A 15,049-nucleotide genomic window follows, 5' to 3' on the forward strand; every position below is an offset into this window, starting at 1 on the left:
GTATTATGAGGCAGCCAGTTTGTGTTGGTTAAAAGAATGGATTACATTGGATAATGCAGACACTTAGAAGGTCATGACTTAAAATTTGGCTGGCATGCATGTCTTTGGTGTGGGAAGGAGAAAATTTATGAAACTTTTATGAACCATATTCTTAGGAAGAATCAGTATAGAGTTTGGGAGAAATATAAAAATCTGCTGAAAAGGAAAACGTCTTTAAAGTCTTCTGAAAAGAAGCATGGCAAAAAATCTAACTTGTCTCCCCTCCCCTGCCACTTCCAGGCTTATCTGCACTCCATGAACATCATCCACAGAGACCTGAACACACACAACTGTCTGGTGCGGGAGGTGAGTTGTTGCGGTACCAGGTCCAGTGCAGCAGGGAGGGTCTTGCGCTTCCTCTGTCAATGACTGTGGATCTTGAAGCTGCCATGTGGCTGATGAAAGCCATTTCTCTCCCCGGACAGAACAAAAGTGTGGTAGTGGCCGATTTTGGCCTTGCAAGGCTGATGGTCGATGAGAAGAACCAGCTGGCCACTCTGAAGAAGCCAGACCGCAGGAAGAGGTACACGGTGGTGGGGAATCCCTACTGGATGGCTCCAGAAATGATCAACGGTGAGTGGGGCAGAGGGAGGGCGAGTGGGGACATCGCCAGGGCTTCCTTGCTTGGCGTTCAGCATCTAGAGCAAGGGAAGGTTCATGGGAACAAGGGAAACTGCCTTACTTTGAGTCAGATCATTGCTCCATCTTGGTCAGTGTTGTCTACACTGACTGGCAGCAGCTCTCCGGGGTTTCAGGGGGGACATTCCCAATGCTGTTGGGGGTCGACCCTAGGCCCTTCTGCATGCCAAGCAGGTGCAAAGAGTCCGATCCCCATGGTTCCGCATGCAGGAGGCAGCCTTACGCTGAGTCTAACTATTGGTCCGCCTAGCTGAGTGTTGCATGCACTGACTGGCAGCAGCGGCCCTCCAGGGTTTCAGGCTCAGGGGTCTTTCCCAATCCTCCCTGGTGATGTCACTGGGGATGGAACCTTCTGCATGTCACTGAGCTATGGCCCTTCCTGTCAGGGATTGGCTGGATGACGAGCAGTGCGGGGGGCGGGGTCTTCAGACGAGGAACTCCCTAGAGAAGCCACAGAGGAAGAAGGTGCCGACTCAGGGGAGTGGTGGTGAGACACAAGAGGCAGATCAAAGGAGGGAGGAAGCCGGGAGGTGGAAGAAACAGGCAGCTTGGGTGAACAAAGAGAGCCAGAGGCAGGAATCCCTCCAAGGACAGGACAAGGACATTTTAAACTGCATTTTAACCTGTATTTTATTTTATTTTTTTCTTATTATGTTTTCACTGAAATTTTATTGGTGTTAGCCACCCTGAGCCCAGGGAGGGCAGGGTATAAATACATTATTATTATTATTATTATTATACTTCAAGCTCAGGATCGGAATAAGAGTTCAGGGAGGGGCCAGAAACTGCAAGAGCTTCTTCACAGCAGCTGCCCAGTCCCTCTGCCTTGAGCTCCCCTCACCCTTTGATTCCAAGATCACACAGAGCGTTACACATAGCCAAACGGAAAGCTAGGAAAGCCCAAGGCAGGGGGTTCCCTCCTCCCCAACGGAGTTTGCATCTGCTTGGGAGACGTCCGGAAGAGGAAAGCTAGGAAGAAGAAGAAGAGGTGCAACATTTTCAGTGAGGGCAGCCATGCCGGAGTGACCTCTGTTGCATACAAATTTCCCGAACGAAGCAGCTGACTTGACTTTGAGTCTCCCTCCTGACCTGTTGATAAACCTGCTCCCCTGACAGCCCCCTGACACGTGCCTTGTAAAGTGGGGAGCAGTTGATGGCGCCCTCCCAGGTGCCCTCTGTGACCGGACTGAGCAATCCGGTTTGAGCTGCACTTTTGGGAAGATGTCTCTCACGAGGGTTGTGGCTCTGTGGCCCTGGTGAAATGGCTCTTTCTTTGGCATGGAGGAGCACCAGGGTCTGCAGGCAGCACCATGTGGGCAGAGAAATGGGTTGCTGAGAGAGCACTTGTAGGCCTGATGTCTGGGTAATGGACTCCCTCTCTCTCCTTGTGCAGGCAGGAGCTACGACGAGAAGGTGGACGTGTTTTCCTTCGGCATCATCCTTTGCGAGGCAAGTAGGCTTGGCTGCACCGGCTGCTGCTCCCAACTTTCCCAAACCATGCCCTTTTTGCCTGCCGATTTAATCACTTGGAATTTTAGCCATGCACCTTTTTCTCTGAAGCGTGCGTGGCATGGAGAGAGAGAATAGAGAAAAGCTTTTTCCAGTTGACACTTGAACTAATGGACATCCAAGGAAGCTGAATAATGAAAGGTTCAGGACTTTCAGAAACTATTTGGAAGCGTTGGTGCCTCCGACTGTGGAATCAGAGCATAGCCATCTTGGCTAGTGGCCATTGCTAGCCCTCTCCTCCTCCATGAATGTATTAAGCCCTCTTTTAAAGCCATCCAACTTATGGCCATCACTGCCTCCTGTGGCAGGGAGTTCCACAGTTTAACTAGAAAGCCATTTCTTTTATCTGTCCTGAATATGGCTGTGAGTTCTAGTGTTAGGGTCCCTCTTACACTGGGCTCTGGGTTCTAATCCTTTTTTAATTAATTTTCCAAATTTGTAACAGAAATAACATACAAAACACACTAAAGAAAACACATTACAATACAAAAAAGAAGAAGAAAAGACAAATAAAAACACTTATTACTTATAACCTAATTTAACTTTCATTGTTAACTGACTTCCTCAGATCCCCCCTAACTGAATTTCATTGTATCACCTTGTAACAGATCTCCAAAATCATATTTCTTTTAAACTTGACTCCTTCAATTTACTATCCTCTTCTCTTTTATTAGTATTCTTATCCTTAATTCTTTGCAATCCATTCTTAATCTAGTCCTAAGCCTATTTGATACTTCCAAGTGATTTCTAATTATCTTAAGTTACAATATTTGGCTAAATATTCTTTGAATTTCTTCCAATCTTCTTGGTATTCCTCTTCCTTCTGGTCGCGGATTCTTCCAGTCAGGTTGGCCAGCTCCAAAAAGTCCAACATCTTCATCTGCCATTCTTCTGTTGTTGGTATCTCTTGCCATTTCCAATTTTTATCTGTGTTCTAATCCTGGATGAGACCTCAATGTGGGGAGGCATGTCTAACACCTCCTTCCTCTCCGTTGCACACAGATCATCGGGAGGGTCAGTGCAGACCCCGACTACCTGCCTCGGACCCTGGACTTTGGCCTGAATGTGAGGGGCTTCTTGGACCGCTACTGCCCCCCCAACTGCCCCCCAAGCTTCTTCCCCATTGCCGTCCGCTGCTGCGATCTGGATCACGAGAAACGGTGAGCGACAAGGAGGTGGGGACCCATGTATGGGAGGTGGATCTAGTGCTGGAAAGGGGGTCAGGATGTTCTGAGCTGTCCCTCAGGGGTGGGCCCATAGGAACTAATTTGCATATGGTAATTTATAGCTAGCTGTAGGTTCACATTTGGAAGTTAAATGTCGCAGGAGGTAGGGCAACCATTTTCCCTGCCCAGATCACCCGCAGAGACATTATTTGGTTCATTTGCACCAGCCAACACCTATTCCTATTCTCAACAGACCCCAATTAAAGTATCCTTCAGTTACTCCCATTTGTTATCTCCAGATAAACTCCTGCATTGCCAGGGGTGGGACTGATGATAATTTGGTCCCCTTTAAAGTTTTTTGATTCTGTGATTCTTCTTCAAATCATTTATTTCAGGCATCCCCAACCTTCGGCCCTCCAGATGTTTTGGACTACAATTCCCATCATCCCTGACCACGGGTCCTGTTAGCTAGGGATCATGCGAGTTGTAGGCCAAAACATCTGGAGGGCCACAGGTTGGGGTTGCCTGGTTTATTTTTTCAGATCACGACCCATTCACTCCCCACCAACAAATGTATGTACTCACCCAATCATGCCCCTTAGAGAACTATTGGAGGGCTGTCTCTCTTGGGCTCACCCCTTGAAACACCCCTACTCAATTTTTTTGGGGGGGCAGTGCCTCCTGCCCCCTCTTGCAACACCCCCTAAACCCACAGGTGCCTGAGATGAATGGGGGTGGGTGGGCTATGTCTCCTGGGCCCTACCCCTTGCAGCACCCCTGCCAGCAGGCTCTTCTTACGATATTGTTGAGCCTCCATGCACAGGAGCAGTCTACCTGCAAGAGCGAATCCTCATGTCCTCCTTGCTCTTCCTCCAGGCCTTCCTTCAGCCGGTTGGAGCAGTGGCTGGAAGCCCTCCGGATGCACCTGGCCATACAGCTGCCCCTCATCTCCCAGCTGGAGCAGCTGGAGCGGGACTTCTGGGAGACGCAGCGGCAGGCTGAGGGCGGGCTCCCCGCGCACCCCGAGGTCTCAGAATGAGCACCGGGGGGCTGGAAGACGCCTCCCATCCTGCTGGGCCGTCCTGCAAGCTCCCTGCATCCACCCCTTCCCCCCCGCCATGCCCGCCGGAGCCGGTCTCTGGGTCCAAAGAGGCCACGTCCATCCGTGGCGCGCTGCGTGGCTGGGAGCTGGTTCTCCCTGCTTCTTTCCCTGGGGGTGGGCTGGGTGGGATCTGTGCCTGGCATGCACAGTCGTCGGAAGGGGCACCTTGAAGCTCTTGTAAATACCCTTGTCTGTGGAGAGGCCCTGGACAAAAACCCTGCAAGGGAAAGGGGGGCGCCCCCTTGCCCCACACTGCCCCCAACTTCTGCCTGGCACGCTTTGTGGCTGCGAAAAGTCTTGGAACACCCCACTGAGCACGTTCCTTCCTGTTACCGGCTGGCTATTGCTCCACAAGCTAGCATTGTGTGTGTGTGCGTGCGTGTGGTTTTCTTTTGGGGGTGGAGAATCTCTGGGGTGCCTCATTCCAGCGCCCCGCAAACAGGCTCTCTTCGCTCCCTGCCTTGGGCAGAGTCTCCCACTCCTGCAAAGCGGTGCCTTCAGGTTTTTGTCGTCCCCTGGTTCTCTGCCCGGCCCCCTTTCATTTGTTCTCTGTGTGTGGGTCACTTTCGTGGGGACGCAGGACTCGCACCTGTGACGCGCAACATTCAAGGCATGGCCTGTGCGCTGCCCAGAGCCCGTGTGGTGTCCGTATCTCTCTGTGCCCAGATGTGTGTGTCTGTCTGTCTGTCCGTATGCCCTTAGACAGTCTCCTAACCCTGCTGGTGGAGGACCTGTTGTCGCCCCTTAGTTGTGGGTATTTGGAGAAGTGCTCTCGGTGTGCATTGTGGGGTGGCATGATGCGCTTGACCCCTCCCCTCCAGCCGCTTCTCTGCTCTGCCTCGCCCTTCCACGCCAAGCTGCTGTTCTGCTGGTGGGGATTCTGTCGTGCTGCGGGGAGTTATTTGCGACATCGGCCCACTTCTCTTTTTCCCATGGAGAGCTTTGGGCACACAGGCTTGCATCCTCCGGAAATGCTTTTCAGGTCTGAGGGGGACCCCCACAGCTTAGGAGTGGAGCAGAGCTGGGCCCGGAGGAGGTAGAACTGGCATCGGGCATCTCTTGAGAGCCCACACTCTTGCAAGGGGCCCACTGCTAGGCCTCAAGGCCTCCTGGCCTGCTTCTTCTCCTTTCTTTTAGGAGCACCTTGGAGAACATGGAAAAGAATCATAGAATTGCAATCTAGCTGTGACTCCTTCCAAATCTACCATTCTAGGAGTCGATAAGCGGCAAAAAGATGCATACAGTGGTACCTTGGTTCTCGAACTTAATCCGTTCCGGGAGTCCATTCGACTCCCGAAACTGTTCAAAAACCAAGGCGCGGCTTCCGACTGGCTGCAGGAGCTTCCTGCACTCAATCGGAAGCCGCTTCGGATGTTCAGCTTCCGAAAAGCGTTCGCAAACCGGAACACTTACGTCCGGGTTTGCGGCGTTCAGGAGCCGATTTGTTCAACAACTAAGCCATTTGGGAACCAAGGTACCACTGTACTAGGAAAAATGGTATAAAAAAAGCATATTATGAGATATTCGGACTAAGATGCTGGTGAATTTTAATGAAAAAACTATTTGCAAACTGGCATTGTCACTGAGTCGCTCGCTGCCGCTGGTCTCCACTTGGATCATTCCTGATCCTGTCTGTGTTGACCTGACTGGGTCCCTTCCTGCGACATCTGGGAGGAAGGCAAGCTTGCGAGAGTGTGGGGCCATCAGAGCCAGGGTGACTCAGGGCTGTGGCCTCCTCTGCCGTGGGGGTCTCCTTCAAATGAACTGGGAAGTGTTGCATTTCCACAGGGCCCGTGCAGAGTGCACCCCTTGTGTCCCAAGTCAATCCTGATCTCCCATTTGGGGCTCCTGAGCCCCTTGCTGCTATCTTTGTTCTCTGGACCTCTCCACCCCCATTCTGTTGTTTGTGAAGGGGCCTGGGCCAGCCACCTCCAGCCCCGCCCCACCCTACTTTTGCCAGCTAGTGGGGCTGGTCGGATCCTGGCCCCTTGTCTTGCATTGATTTCTCCATGCCACGCCATCCCTCTAGGTGCTTTTAAACTCCCTGGTTGCTGAAGGGTTAGGTCCAGCATCTGAAGGAGTTTTTCCACGCTGGGTGGGGGGGGATCTTCCACACCGCCTTCTGCATTTTGGGGAGGGGTGCTTCTGCGCGGTACGTCTGAGGCCCCCCCTCCCCCCTCCCCCCACCACATTCAGGTTATTTTTTCTGTAACATAGTTGAAGAGAAGAGTTTGTATTATTTTTTCATATACAGCTGCCCTTGGCGCTTTTTGGAGTTTTGCCATGTTTTCACTCTGCCTCAGTTTCGCCTACGGGGAAGTATTAATTTGGGGAGTCATTGGGTGGGTGGGGAAGAAAGAGCACGCGAGATTTTTTTTTAAAAAAATAGACTGTGAAGCATCTGTACGCACTTTGACCCGGAAGTGAACCTAGATGCCGTCTCCGGAGGGGAGGCGGAGGATTTGCAAAACAGGGATGTGAATTAAATCACGTGGAATTAATAAAAAAGATATTTCCACCCCACACTCCGGTTTCCTGTTGTTTCCTTGGAGGGGAAGGGGGATAGAGGAAGTTGTCATGTACTGACTCAGACCATTGGTCCATCCAGCTAACAGTATCACCTACACTGGCTGGCAGCAGCTGTCCAGGGTTTCAGGCAGGGGACATTCCAGTCCTACAGGGAGATGCTGCTGGAAACTGAACCTGGAACCTTCTGCATTCAAAGCAGGCAGACGATGGAGCTCCCTGGTTTTTTGCTGCTCCAGAGTGGAGGACCCAAACCAATGGATTCAAATGGCAAGAGATTCTGACTTAAAACAGGAAGAACTTTCTGACGACAAGAGCTGTTTGACTGTGGAACAGAAGGAAACTGACAGGCCGCTCCTTCATGGAGGTTTTGAAGCAGAAGTTGGATGGTCATCTGTCAGGGATTCTTTGGCTGTGATATGTGCATCGCAGGGGGTTGGACTAGACGACCTCTGGGGATCCCTTCCAACTCTACATGTATTGGATTCTATGAAATGCCCTCTGGAGGCGGCCAGGGCTAACTACCCCCAAATGGGAGCTGCATGGAGCAGTACTCGGCAGTGGTGGTGTCTGCTTTGCTTATGGAGTCCCTCCTCCAACCTTCTGGAGTCCAGCCAGTTAAGGGCACACTTTCTTGTCCATGTGCTGCTGCCAACCTTGTGATGGCACTGCTCAAAACCAGGGGCTTTTTGGAGGGAAAGGGGAGAAAAAGAGTGGCTGTCATGCAGGGCTTCAGAAACTCAGCCTTCCCTGCAAGTGTGTCTCTCTCTCATTATGATAACATAAGCAAACAGGTATTTAGAAGCCCCATGGGTATTCAGACGCACAGCTAGTATCCACTGTCCCTCCATGAATTTGTCTAATCTGCTTTGAAAGCCTTGCAAGTTGGCAGACACGACGGCTTCCTGCAGCAGTGAGCTCCACAGTTTAGGCACTGTGTGATGAAATACTTTCTTTTATGTGTTCTTAGTCATCCAACATTCAGATCCAAGTTTTAGTGTTACAAGAGAGGGAGAGAGATAAATATCTATTTCTCTAAAGTAAAAAACAAACCCAAACATTGCAACCATTCCTCATAGGAGAGTTAACTCCATCCCCTTGATCCTCTTCATTGTCCTATTCTGAACCTTTTCCAATTCTGTGATCTCCTTTTTGAGTTGAGGCGACCAGAACTGTGTGCAGTATTCCGATCACAAATGTGCTGTATATATTGGCGTCGTGATATTGCCACAGAGCAATGCAGTCCACATGCTGACTCCTTACGCTGCATTCAAAGAATCACAGAATTGTAGATTTGGAAGGGACCACAAGGGTCATCTAGTCCAACCCCCCTGCAATGCAGGAATATTCTGCCCAACGTGGGGATCGAACCCACAACACAGAGAGTCCAGTGCTCTACCAACCGAGCTATCGCAGCAGTGCACGGACCTACGCTTCAGACCCAAATCAGGAGGAGGCCCCAACAAACTCATGGAAATCAGCTACATTTATTAGCAGGATAAAAAATATTTCGACTGGAGCGATTTGAATGTATAAACCTATAATTTTTGTGTGTTTTTTTACAGCTTTTAAATAAATAAAGCTTTCCTTCTCTTTTCTTGGTACAACCGTGCAAAGATATAGACCCTCTCTGTTTTTGGTAAGAAAATAGCAAGTTTTGGAAAATAAAGAAACAAAACCAGAAACAATCATTCCTCTCCACCCCAACTCAAACCTCCTTCACAGCTCCCCAAAATAAGAGGCTGAGGCAGGGGGAGTTAAGGCATCCTTTGCCAACCTGGTGCCCCCCACCCTAGACAATGTGGTGGACTATTTTTCCTCAGAGGTTTTTCAACCGAGGTTGACAGCCAGGGATTCTTTTGTTCTGAGATTCTATGCTACAAAGGTGTGAGTTTGTAGATCTGGGGGCTGAGGGACACCTCTCCACAGAAGGTCTGCCATCTCAAAAGCAAATCGGTTTTCCAAAGAGCTTTGTCAATGCTCCACCACTCCAATTGCAAAAATAAAATAATAATAATAATAATAATAATAATAATAATAATAATAATAATATCTAAAACTGAGTGACTTGGAAAAAGCAGGCATTTTGCCAACATCTCATGCAGAGGAACATGTGGAAATGTAACTTTTCTCTTCCTGGCTGATGGCGGGAAATAATAATTAATTATCAACAGTAAACCATAATTGACAACAATAATAAATATATCAAACAATAAAGGAATAACAAGAAGGCAGTAAGAAACCTAAGGAGTAAAAAGGGAGTATTTTGAAGCTGAGCTTATGCTAGGGTTGCCAACTTTTCAACCAGCCCCTGCTCTCCTGTGCATTAATAGCAGGTCAATCTGCAGACATGGGACTTGGGTTAGGAGGGAGGATTTTCCTGCCACGCCATGAAAAGCATTAGCTGCCGGTTTGTGCAAATCAAGGTGCTGTTGAAGGCACAGGAGCAGGCTGGGGTGGCTTCTTCCCTGGTTAGTTGGCAACCTGTTCTATTGTGTTTGGTGGCTTGACGCAAAAGCGGCCTAAAATTCAGGGCTGCGGTGGTTGTGAGACACAGCGTCTTACGGGCTTTCCTCATGCAGAGGCTTCTGCACAAGGTGACCATTGTGACGGTTCTTTGAGCTCTCAGGCTGGGGTTTCGGAGTCCCTGGCTGAATTTGGGCTCAACTCCAGATGTTGCAACAGCAGGCAGCTTAAAACAAAGAGAATTCAGGCATCGCCACCACAGAAACTAGCTGGTATCTCTGATGCGAACAAGGAATAGAGCCTTCACTGCCAGATGAAGCCTATTTCAGATGACCAGATGCTGGTAATATGAGGGGGTCTTTGCAATCCTCTTTTGCCCAGCGTTTTCCTGTAGGGGCCTCTGGCAGAGCATGTTCAATGTTCCTTATTCCAACGTGAAGTGAGGTTCTCCCAATTCTTTGGCTGCACAGGGGCCCCCGATATTTGGCACCTATAGGTGCCTGGAGCATCCGCCCACCTGCTCAGGTCTCTTCCTTCTCTGTGGTTGATGGAGAGAGGACAGCAAAGGTAGGGGTGGCTCATTGATTTAACATAAAAAAGGGGGCCTAGATATTTTAGGCGGCCCATCCACACGGAGCTGCGCATGCAGGCCCCAAGCAAACAGACTTTGTGATGGTGCGTCCAGACCAGGGTTTGTCCTGCTTCTTCTCCAGATCATTCCCCATGGAGACCACTTCTTGAAACAGGAGATCTGCCCCACCTTCCACATGGAATGGGCTTGGATTCCGGCGTCTCTCCGACAGTCTGTTCCGACAACCCCAGGGAGAAGGCTGTGCAGAGGAGCTGGTGGCTTCGACAGCACCTCTCTGCCCCCTGAGTCCATCTCTCACCACCAGCCCCTTTTTACACATGAACAGTGAATGTACGGTTTGGAGACGGGGTATTGTGCAGCTTGGCTCACTGACTCGATCTCTTCAAGCTTAGCATGGCGCATGGATGCTCAGCAGAGATGGGGGTTTGCAGCAGGCTCACAAACACGGCTCTGAGGGATGTCCGCAGCATACAGAAGCAGCCTCTGAAAAAGGTGTCGCTCAAGTTTATAGACCTCTTGGAAGATTTCTGAGCAAATTAGGCCACAGAGTAGAAGTTCATTCTGCGATTTGGCTCCAGTTCAGGTTTATTTGAGCAAGAAAACACACCCTGATGCTCTCCTAGTTTGCGCCAGAAACCCTTATGACAGAAGGAAGTAAATTTCTCAGGCCAATTGTCCTTAATAAAATTAACTTGCAAAAAAAATTTAAAAAATTATTTTAATTCCATGTTTTGTTTTGAGCATTTCTCAATTATGGGGGCTGGGAGGGTTGCTGGGTTTTTTGCCCCCCCCCCAAAAAAACCGGATATAAAATAAATGTATTTTGTATTCATAGGAACAAAGCCACCAAGGATTTCTTGGGTGCAAAAAGATACTGAACTCGCATTCATTTTAATTGGAGACCTTGCACCAGTTGACACCCATAGTCTTTCAGATTAACTTAAAAAATATTAAGAGGAGCACACACAAAAAAGTAAATTTTTAAAACAACCCCATGAGATCGCCTTACCCCTTTATGCCCACTTGATTGCTTCAATCAGCAGAACTGGCACTGTTCCAGGTGCCACATAATATCCATTCTGCCCTTTTAAAAACTTTTATCACAGCAACATCTACTGTTACTTTAACTTTCCTAAAGTCTTAAATTATCAATGTCACTTCTTATTGATAATTTCATTGTTCTATCTTTTTGGTAAATCGCTTTGAGGGTGATTGGGTTTTTTTTTTTACAATCAAGCGGTGTATAAATTTTATGAAATAAATAAAATTTGATCTCTCAAACAGGCAGTTTGATAATGCATCTGGGTTTCGAATTTGTAATTTCACCTATAAAGTGTCCTGTCACATGTTTTCAGCAACAGAGAGGGCAGAGGGTGTGTTTGATCAGAGAAATGACTCATATTAAAAAGAAAAAATCTGGTACCTAGTCAGAGGCAAAAGCTAAGGTTGCCATGGTGGGATTTGCTGGGCAAATGATCCGAAGACACACATTGCCATCAGCAAGGAGCAAAAAATCTGTGCTTGCTGAATCCTTCTGCAGCTGGAAAAGGAGGCATTTGAATTGCACGTGAATTGCACCCAAATCATTATCGCGACGGCTGCCAAAGGGTTCCGGTCAGGCAGGAGAGCAAGAGGCAGAACATTCTCACATGCTGGAGAGTCGCAGGCAGAATCTTTGGCGCCCGGGTGAGCTCCTCGTTCCTTAGGAAATCCGATCTAGAAGCAGGGCGGAGTGTCGGTTATAAGGCGATGATCATTGCATCAGATGACCCTTAGCTTAAGGTGCAAGGTGCATCGTCAGGGCCAAGCGCTGGGGAAGGGCAGATGGAGCAGCTGAGATGTAAACATTTTGTGTCTCTGGGGGCGCAAGGAGCAAAGGTGTTTTTGCAGGATCTGAGGGGTCGGGGGCTAGTGGGCATCTTCCATCTGCCGCTGGATTTTCTGCAACATGTCCTGCATTCGGCGTAACTGAAAAGGGGGGAGGGAATCAGACCTGGGTTGCAAGGCACAAACATTATGCACCCCCCTTGATACTGGGCCTGGGTCTTTTAAATTGTGGCTCTGTTCCCTCTGACGTGGATAAGCCACAAGGAAAAAACTCCACCTTGGGATTTAGAGGAAGACATGCCAATTTATTTTGGTGGTTAGCAAATTCATATATAGGAATCACTCATACTGTTAAAGGAATCACTCATACTGTCAAGGGTTTGGCATCACTCATTAAATCTGGAATCACTCATACTGTCAAGGGTTTGGCGGGGTCAGTCTGGATGATGCCCTGAGACCCTTCCAATTCTTGGGGTCCTGTACCCAGTGAGGGTTGCAATCTAAGGCAGGAGGTTGCTAAACTAGTGGACAAGTTTGTGACTTTAGGTGGCCGCTTAAGTGTCCAGCATCCCAAAAGAATGAGCTCAGTTGAAAGAGCTACCACTAAGTGATGGGGCCCTGCAGGCTAACAGGTGGGACCCACAGGGGCCAAAGGAAAACCCTCAAGGAGGGCTTGAGTGCAAGAGCTCTCTTCCCTCTTGTGGTCTCCACCAACTGCTATTCAGAGGCATTGCTGCTGCTTCCGACTGGGGGCAGCCCTCTCCATCTATTTGTGTGATCCTCAAAGTTGGTGGCCCCCACTGCCTCCTGCAGCCACGAGTTCTTGGTCTGTTTGGGGCACTTCCCAGCCCTACTGGGCTCCCATCTCTTTCGCTCTCATCCATAGCTGTCAACTTTTCCCTTTTCTTGCGAGGAATCCTATTCGGAATAAGGGAATTTCCCTGCAGGTAACCACCATGCCACTCACCTCATCGTCCTTCTCCCGGATCAGCTTCTCCGTCTCCACATCTGGTGTTGAGGGGATGGCCGGAATGGGGAAATCTGTCCCACTTTCTCTTGTCAGTTTGCTATTTATTTATTTTAAAGAGAGAGAGAGAAGCCATCAAGGCCAAAAGCAGCAGAGACGTGTTTGCACCCACCACCACCACCCCGACTCTGCAAGACACAGCTGTTCAGAGATGCCTAAACAACTGGCTCTTCTCCACCCCGCACTGAGGTCCTTAAATTTACTCACTTAACTGCTATCCTACAAGGCTGTCACAAAGTCATCCAACAATTAAAATGAAGAGTAACACTTTTGAGGAGGGGAGGGGGAAGCCCAGCGTCAGGCTCTTAGGGAAAGGGTTGCTCTCAAATCGCTCTTCACCCACAAAGCTTACCTAAATAAGTAGGACTTTCTGAGCCTCCACAGCGAACCAGAGTGTTGAACCTCCTCTGGGAACTCACTCCAGAGTCTTGGGGCTCTTGCAAAGAAGGACTTTCCTCCTCTGTCGGTCTGCTCCAACAAGGGATGTTCTTAAGGAGCATCTAGAGATACAACAGGTTTCCCCCCACCCAGTTCTGGCTGGGCTACAACGCCCAACAGCAGCAGCAGACCTTGGGGCTCTCAAATTCCAGCGGCGTCCTGTGCAATGCCAAAATTCGGCGCCCCTTCGCCATGTGCTCTCCATTCTAAATAATAGTTGTGGCACCTCCCCCCCAAAGCGGTTTCGCTCCCCTCAATCCATGTCTGCCATCAGCCCCAGTCAGCATGGCCAATGGTCAGGGATCCTGGTCTGCAAGCCCAGCCAGGTCGCTGAGCATCTGTGGGTCAAGTTGAACTGTGGAACTCGCTCCCACAAGATGTAGCAATGGCCACCAGCTTGGATGGCTTTAGAAAAGGACTAGGCAGATTCAAGGAGGAGGAGGAGGAGGAGGAAGCAATCAATCATGGCTACCAGTTCTCCCTCCAGTCTGCCATGGGGAGAGTTGTTGTGGCCAATGTTTAGACAGGATGCTTGACTAGGTGGGTCTTCTAAGGTTCTGATAGGTGGCTTTCAAAAGATGGAAGTGCAGGATACATTCTGCTGACAAGGAGCTCACGGTGGGTCTGCAGCTACAGACACCCCATCCTGCTTTTTCTTTGGTGGGGCAGTCTAAGTCCAAAAAAAGGACCGTCTTCTGCAAAGGACGACACCTGGCTTGGCATTCAGTAGGTCCCAGGTTCAGGCCTCCAAACTGGTTTCTCCAAGCAGGGCTGGGAGAGGCTTCCTCTCTGAAAGTCTCTGCAGACGCTGCTGCAAGTCAGTGTAGACAATACTGGGTGCACCTGTCTCAATAGAAGCTTTCTATATAATATTTCCATGGCTTGATAAGTGGCCGAAGGGCAGAGATGTTGTTGCAAAGGCAGATTAGTGGATTTGGAAGAGGGGGATTAATGGGGTATGCAGGCAGATGGTTATATTGTGCACTATATGCTTGTGCAAATATACCATTTTTTTAAATGTCAGCAGGGGCTCATGACATTCCCAAGCATATGCATCCTACCCATTCAATTTCTCTCCAACTTTTTCTTACCCACCCCCAGTCACAAGCTCCTGTGATGGAAAGAAGCATTAAAAGTCAGGGCACATCCCCAAAGGTACCATCATGGAAAATGGTCTTCGGAGAAGCGCTGGTTCTCGGTTCACGTGGGAACCCTGTGCCGTGTCAAGCCTGCTGAGAGATGCGTTTCCTGGGTTTTAATGAGCCTTGGGGTGTGTCCCTTCCAACTCTGTCATTCTGTGAGTCTATGTTCCATCCACAGCCCCCTTCCTACTCCCTCTCGCCTCTGAATGTAGTACCACAATCCTGCTTTGTCCCCACCCTAAAGGGTTCTTAGGGTAGCAGCAGAAGATATGGGATGACCCAGAGCACCTTGGCCAACCACCATAAAGGATACTGATGCTATAAGAGGGCCAGTGTGTGCAGTGGTTAGAGAGTCAGACTCGGACCTGGGAGAGACCAGGATTCAAATCCCTACTCAGCCAAAAAGTTCACTGGGTGACCTTGGGCCAGTCTCTGTCTTCTCTCAGACTAGACTGCCTCACAAGATTGTTGTGCGGATCATATGATGAGGAGAACTATGTATACAACCATGAGCTCCTTGGAGGAAAAGGTGAGGTATAAGTGCGATAGTTGAAATAAATAAATAAATGCAATGCT

At 49.3% G+C, this 15,049-nt stretch overlaps 2 protein-coding genes across 4 annotated transcripts in view; one reads left to right on the plus strand and one right to left on the minus strand.

The window, feature by feature from the left end:
* The window catches only part of LIMK1 (LIM domain kinase 1), a 37,009-nt gene extending 30,029 nt beyond the window's left edge, over positions 1-6,980 (plus strand). For all 3 annotated transcript variants that reach the window (XM_083588192.1, XM_083588191.1, XM_083588193.1), the window contains 5 exons: positions 280-345; positions 465-612; positions 2,072-2,127; positions 3,190-3,347; positions 4,230-6,980. In XM_083588192.1, coding sequence (XP_083444318.1) covers positions 280-345; positions 465-612; positions 2,072-2,127; positions 3,190-3,347; positions 4,230-4,392 — 591 coding nt within the window. In that variant the 3' untranslated portion in view covers positions 4,393-6,980. The remainder of the gene's footprint in view (positions 1-279; positions 346-464; positions 613-2,071; positions 2,128-3,189; positions 3,348-4,229) is intronic.
* A 1,469-nt stretch (positions 6,981-8,449) lies between these two features.
* The window catches only part of SEPTIN4 (septin 4), a 35,248-nt gene continuing 28,648 nt past the window's right edge, over positions 8,450-15,049 (minus strand). Inside the window, exons 11-12 of the mRNA XM_083588196.1 lie at positions 12,834-12,933; positions 8,450-12,007 (exon numbers count right to left, since the gene is read on the minus strand). Coding sequence (XP_083444322.1) covers positions 11,948-12,007; positions 12,834-12,933 — 160 coding nt within the window. The 3' untranslated portion in view covers positions 8,450-11,947. The remainder of the gene's footprint in view (positions 12,008-12,833; positions 12,934-15,049) is intronic.

The sequence above is a fragment of the Podarcis filfolensis genome (assembly GCF_964270895.1).
Source record: "Podarcis filfolensis genome assembly, chromosome: 15".
Lineage (NCBI taxonomy): Eukaryota > Metazoa > Chordata > Lepidosauria > Squamata > Lacertidae > Podarcis > Podarcis filfolensis.